The sequence below is a fragment of the Phalangium opilio genome, unplaced genomic scaffold (genome assembly GCF_054372755.1).
Source record: "Phalangium opilio isolate 3A_F unplaced genomic scaffold, DU_Popi_V2 ptg000528l_1, whole genome shotgun sequence".
In the NCBI taxonomy this organism is placed as follows: Eukaryota; Metazoa; Arthropoda; class Arachnida; order Opiliones; family Phalangiidae; genus Phalangium; species Phalangium opilio.
This window is the reverse complement of record NW_028324242.1, coordinates 1,088,810-1,095,346: the sequence shown is the minus strand read 5'-3', so window position 1 is coordinate 1,095,346 and position 6,537 is coordinate 1,088,810. Positions and strand designations below refer to the sequence as shown.

Below are 6,537 nucleotides of genomic sequence, written 5' to 3'. Positions count from 1 at the left end.
AGAGGTTCATGTGGAGGCAATAACAATCCTGATATTTTACATTATGCGCAAAACATTGACCGATTCAAAGATTTGGATGAAATTATTAAAGCTCCTCAAACTGGAAACACTTTTATCGAAAATTAATGGAAAGGCTTAATTTTTTTGGCATTTTTTTTTTAAATTTAGTAACTCATTAATGTGTTTTATCACAAGCAGTTGAAAAATAAAATTTTTACAAAATCATTTTTCTTGAAATTTGTTTCAAAATTTATTAACGCATTAATGCGCTATATCACAAGTTGAAAAATAAAAATATCACAAAATTGTTTTTCTAAACTAAAAAAATATCACAACCATTACGGTCCTGGACTATACCCTTTACTTTAAGGGGTAGCGTAAAATCTTTCCTAATCACAGTTAGATTTTTATCTTTGGCGTTTCCTGAAGCTTTCTTGTTTTCCTTGCACTGTTTCAACCCTTTCCGCAAACTTGCCTGCGATCTTAAATTTTCATTCTTCTTCCCAAAATATTTGGCTCGTAAATATAGTTGCAATCCATTGCCCCTCAATTTTAGATAACTTTCAGTCAGTTTCCTTAGAACGAAATCTTCTTTCCCATTAGGAACTTCAGAACACTGTAATAAAGTCTTCCAACTATCCTTCACAGTGTCATTTTTAATAACAGCATCTCTTGCCTCCTCCCTTCGTCTTGGATTATTATCTGCGAGGGTCTTTCCATCGTAAAATTTGTTTATTATTTTGTCAATTGTTTGGAAAAAAATAAACGTGCCCTTTTTGACATAGAGCAGGCCCCCTCTATCATTCAACATAACCCAGCTAGTAATTTCCAAGTTAGGTAACTCCTCGGATAGATACTGTTTAATGTCATTTCCTGCACCTTTAATAGCAAGGCTATCTCTAAGATTAAAATCCCGCGCTATCGCTTTGCTTTTGCAAATAGAATTAACTGTCGAGCCAGCAACAAAGTACAATATCTGAAGCTTTCTGAGAACTTCTTTAGTGTCAAACTTGACAGGAACATTTATGCTTTTAAGACTGTCGGATTCCTTTTGAAATTCCACTTCTACTCTTTCTACATGTATTTCTAACAAATTTAAAAGGTGTCTAAGTAGCTCTGCAGCACAGTATTTTCTTAAGTGATAGTCAACGCAAGCAAAAATCTGCAGTAATTTATAGAAAAAAATATTAATTTTTGAATAAGAACAATTAGCTTAAACACCTCACAGGAGGGGCAAATGAAGATAAATATGACATTGCATCCTCTAGTATCTTCTCATTTGACTGTAGTAGTTGAGCATCTGTCCAAAATCCTTTAGCTTCTCGTAATGTTAAATCACTTAAAGCTTCAAAACCTCTATCCCAAGGAGGGATTTTCTTGTCTCTAACCGCACAACTAAAATCTTCTAGTACTAATCTTAGTTCAATCACCGTTCGTGGTTCATTATATTTTCGTAATAGAGACAACTTCCCCACGCTCGTCACCAAATAGTCTTGGAACTCTTTTTGTGAAATTCCTAGGTATTATAACATTATCAATTATATACCTAAAGTTTGGAACAAAATGTTTAATAAAGCATTACTTGACTTAGGGGTTCCCTTTACTCTTTTCTTGGGAGGAGATTTTTGCACTGCTATGTTTTCCCGAACAAGAACATATGGTTTTTTGAATTTCAAGCTAAGCTCGTTATTAGTCCACAATACTGCAGAATGTTCGTCAGGTTGAGGAAGATTTAAAACTAAATCTATATTTTCATTTATTTCCAGCTCCTCTAGCTTGTTTTCTGGCCTTTAAATATAATTATATGCTTAAATTTCAAGTTTCAATTAAAACAAGATTAAAAACAATCTGAATGTCTGCCTGAGTTGGGGGAGTTCTTGTATAAAATATGAACCAAGGCTTAATGAAATGGAGATAATAACTAACAGATCTAGGCTATTATGTTATTTAAAACTAATGTATTTAGTTTAGCACTTTGTAAAATTGCAAGCCATTAATGTTAATTACCTTTTAGAATATAGGTGATCCTCATGTGGAACGTTTCTTGGTCTTTTCTTATCGCCCTCGAACCTAAGCGACCTAAACACACGCGCCATTTTGATTTTCTTAAATGGCCTTGAAGGACTCCCTCTAGTTTGATCGGTATACGGGGTTGGAAAACGAGGGGGTTTGCTGGTCCTCTAGATTCACCGTCCGTACCCATGGGAAGAAGAATGAAAATTTAAGATCGCAGGCAAGTTTGCGGAAAGGGTTGAAACAGTGCAAGGAAAACAAGAAAGCTTCAGGAAACGCCAAAGATAAAAATCTAACTGTGATTAGGAAAGATTTTACGCTACCCCTTAAAGTAAAGGGTATAGTCCAGGACCGTAATGGTTGTGATATTTTTTTAGTTTAGAAAAACAATTTTGTGATATTTTTATTTTTCAACTTGTGATATAGCGCATTAATGCGTTAATAAATTTTGAAACAAATTTCAAGAAAAATGATTTTGTAAAAATTTTATTTTTCAACTGCTTGTGATAAAACACATTAATGAGTTACTAAATTTAAAAAAAAAATGCCAAAAAAATTAAGCCTTTCCATTAATTTTCGATAAAAGTGTTTCCAGTTTGAGGAGCTTTAATAATTTCATCCAAATCTTTGAATCGGTCAATGTTTTGCGCATAATGTAAAATATCAGGATTGTTATTGCCTCCACATGAACCTCTCTGTTTGCCAAATTCTTGTTCTAAACAATCTTGATTTAAACGGTTTGTTAGCACAAACCTAGCGTTTTTTCTTAGTAGAAATCGAATTATAGCAGGAATTGATTTGGCTGAAAATTTCACGTGAAGATTTATTGTTATTATTAATATAGTTTTTACCCATAAACATAATTATATTACCTGTCATCTGTAAACCCAGAACAGTTTCTCTACTTAGAGACATCTTGTTCCTATCAGCTGCTTTAACGGTTTTAGGCAATCTGTCAACTTCCATTTGCCACTCTTCAAAATACTGTAAGAAGGGTCCTTCCAGCCACTAAATAAGAGAAGATTCTGTTTTTGTCTATCTAACTTGTGTGAAAAAACCATTAACCTACCTTTAATCTTTCATCATTTTCATTAGAAAAGGGGGCCAAGTTGGGATTACGCTTCAAAATTCCTTCTTTGAAATTTCTTGAATTCATACAGTCAAAAAATTTGTTCATTAATCTAATTAGTTTCACAGTTTCACGGCACACATCTCCAAACTCAAATTCTAGCGCATTTGCCACTGCTTCGCTGAAAACTTGGGCTGCAAGGCCAACTCTCATTCTGGAGTGTGAATCCAAAAATAAATGGTCCCTTGTTAGTTTCGGCACAAGTTTAACAGTTCTTTGGTAATCTAAATCGTATAAATTTAAAAGATGCGTCCACAAAATTGGTTGCCCGTTCTTGATTAGATGTTTTGTTTTGGTATGAAAGTTGCTATTGCTAACTCCATTTCTAGCTGTCTTCAAAAGATGAGGGGGATCACATATAAAATATATATACCGATCTTCATCGCAGGCATATATATTTTTCCACCGAAAACCATCCTGAACGAAGTTTTGAAACATTTTACGGTTTGTGCTTGCTCCATCACCAATAACGCTTAACACTTTGATGCCATTAAATTCTAATTTTGATATTGCTTCTGAAATGATTCGATGAAGGCTATCCGAGTTCATGTCCTTGCAAGGGAAATATGCAAGCGGATACTTAAAATTACCAGTAATGCTTCTAATCATTACTTGTAAGACGTGCGTTGCTACTTCTGGTAAATCATCACCTTGATTTCTTATTTTTAAAATTTCATTCCCAGTGTCGTCCAAATTACTAAAGCCAACTAGCTCGCCTGTACTAGCTCGATAAATGATGTCGTCCTTGATCTTCATTTCATCTAAAATAACTGAAACGAATTTTTGATGCTCTTCAGGACAAGCTTTGTTAAACATTTCCGTTGCCTGAATTAAACTTTCTTCTCTGAATCCCGAGTTAAGTCCAACATGTGAACTGTGATTGTACAAGGTTCGTTTGGATGGCAATTCAAAAATTCCACTCGTAAGCATAGCATTGTAAGCGGAGGAGGATTTTTTGTGCAGATGAATAGCCCACTTGATGATTTTAGGGTGCCACCTACGCTGCCTTTTTGTTTTTGTTCTCATAATCGCTAATTGCTGTTCCACAAATAATCTCTTAAAGGAATTTTTAGGCAAACTTTTCTTTTGCTCTTCTAACTTATCTGCGATGAATTTGCTGTCTTTGTCGTGGAAATATTGGCCACACAGTTTGCTATCCTTCTTAATCTTACTTTTGATTTTCTTGATTCTTTTCCTATGGTCTATAACTCTTTGAGATTTAGTTTTTAACTTTTTTATTAACTTGTCTCGTGGTAAGTAACAATTTCTTCTTTCGCCATGTTTGGTCGAATTGGATTTCCTCTGACGAATAATGCTATTTATCAAAACTCTGCGGTATTTTGTGCATGGCTCACATAAATCTTTAGTTTCCAAGTTAATTTTGTTTTGTTTCTTATGCTGACTCAAAACTATATTACATGCTATTGAATGAACAGCCTCGTCAAATTTGTTTATGTAGCCCGCAGTTTTTTCCTCAGTAGCAAAGTGCTTCTGAAGTTCCTCTTGAATAATACCAGTACATAGTGGAAATGAATTCACAGCATCGAGGAGTTTAAATAGGGCGTCTACACTAGTAATTTCAGGCAACGATTTTACTAAAGGATGGTTTTCAGGTATAATTTTCCCGTTAATTTTTAGAATGCCACTGGCCTCACAATCTTTTAAAACATACGATTTAGTTATTAGTCCCTTCTCTATGTTTTGAATTGTTAAAGCAATGCCACCATCAACAGTAACCAAGACCCAATTTTTAGGAATACATTTTCCAGCGAGAGTCTGAGAACTGACTTGTTTACTAAATTCCATAACATTGTCATGAAAACTACTTTCAAAATGCACAGAGTTAACCTGAAAAGTAAATAAAGTTTTCCCTGTAAAGACTGTTATCAGTAAAAATCGAAGGATTTACATACATTAGAGCTATTTATAATCATAGTTGAATTTAGAACACTTTCTTGATCAGCATGATTTTCACTGTAATACTTGTCACTAAATGTGCCATTCAAACTGGCAGAGCTGCTAATTTGTCCCTCTTTGGAGATAGAAATATCTTCCTCAGATATGCAGATAACATTGTCATATTCCATAATTTCCTTAGATTTAACTCCGTCCTTAACTTCCAAGCACTCAGATGAAGTACATTCAACACTTTTTGTATTCAATGATTGACAATGTTCTTCATTTAACGATGGCCATGACTGATTCTGCATGCCAATTAAAAATTGTGACTTAATTTCTTTTCACAAATAAAAATGAGAAACTCAAACTTACCATTAACTTCAAGGTTTCCGAAGTTTCTTGAAACTGTACAGGGTTTGGGTTTTCCGGCGTTGGTCCCTTCCCCCCAATAAAATGTTCCTCACATATATAATAAGATTTTTTGGCAATTTTTTCAATGTCTAATTGGTTATCAAAACGCCCGCAGGCCAAAATCCACTGTTTACATTTGTCAAGATCTTTTCTGGGCCGGGGAAAGGGAATAAAGTTGGGATATGTTACCCGAGGCTTAGCGGGATCAGAGTTATTAAGACACAACGAATACATACACCGTTTGTTTTTCGGCATTTTAAGGTTAGTATTTAACGCCAAAAACTATCCAAAGCGTGTTATTAATAAATTAAATATATATTTATATTTAATTGGAAGTTTACTAACGAGACCGCACTATATCAAGTAGGAGCAGCAAAATCGGTCGCCATTTTTGAATTCCTGGATCACGTGATAGAAATAACCTTGAACGACTCCGTTCACGCGCATCGAGCTGATCGAAGAGCGGGGAAGAAAATTTTATACAGTGGAAGGCTAGCCTTTGCTGGTCCTCTAGATTCACCGTCCATGACTTCACCGAGCGGTGAAAATAGCAGCCAAGCTAATTTCACCCTACCGCGGTCCTTACTTAAATTCTTAGTCACGTGGTAGGGTGGATATAGCCTCTACGCTATTTTCACCAAGGGTAGGAATAGGCTTCCGCCTATTTCTACCCGGGGGTGAGAATAGTGACACTCTATTTTAAAAGTCCAAGCAGACGATTCTTTCGCGACGGCGGAGTTAACTGTTGTTTTTACCTCTCCGAGTGACGTATGTCACGGAGAGGTTCTGTAACGATCGTGTGTGTCTGTTTGTGGGTGTGTTTGTTTGTGTGTGTGTCTGTTGTTACACCCACGTGACCGCGTTCGCAGTTTCCAAATCGGAGCAAACGTGTTCGCCATTTCCGAACTGCATTCACAGGTTCGGAAATGGCTCCTCTACTTGAGTTCTCACACCACCATCTTCTGGTCTTTGTCCATTCCACACGGACACCAAACTGTACATACTGGCTTCTAATCATCATCATCTTCTGGTCCTCGTCCATTCCACTTGGACACCAGTCTGTACATACTGGCTTCTAATCACCA

The 6,537-nt window shown here is 35.7% G+C and overlaps 1 protein-coding gene across 1 annotated transcript; it reads right to left on the bottom strand.

Annotated features, from left to right (window-relative positions):
* Positions 1 to 225: 225 nt before the first annotated feature.
* LOC149588936 (uncharacterized) lies at positions 226 to 2,361 on the bottom strand. Its single transcript, XM_089862006.1, has 4 exons — positions 2,008 to 2,361; positions 1,583 to 1,788; positions 1,227 to 1,516; positions 226 to 1,162 (listed from the first exon to the last, which is right to left on the bottom strand). The coding sequence occupies exons 1-4, from the start codon at positions 2,094 to 2,096 to the stop codon at positions 314 to 316; spliced, it is 1,434 nt and encodes a 477-aa protein (XP_089718132.1). The 5' UTR covers positions 2,097 to 2,361; the 3' UTR covers positions 226 to 313.
* Positions 2,362 to 6,537: the final 4,176 nt, after the last annotated feature.

Coding starts and splice junctions, on each gene's coding strand:
- LOC149588936 (XM_089862006.1), bottom strand. CDS start 2,096: ATGGCGCGTGTGTTTAGGTCGCTTAGGTTCGAGGGCGATAAGAAAAGA. Junction 1,789..2,007: donor GATCACCTATATTCTAAAAG/GTAATTAACATT, acceptor TTATATTTAAAG/GCCAGAAAACAAGCTAGAGG. Junction 1,517..1,582: donor AAAGGGAACCCCTAAGTCAA/GTAATGCTTTAT, acceptor TATAATACCTAG/GAATTTCACAAAAAGAGTTC.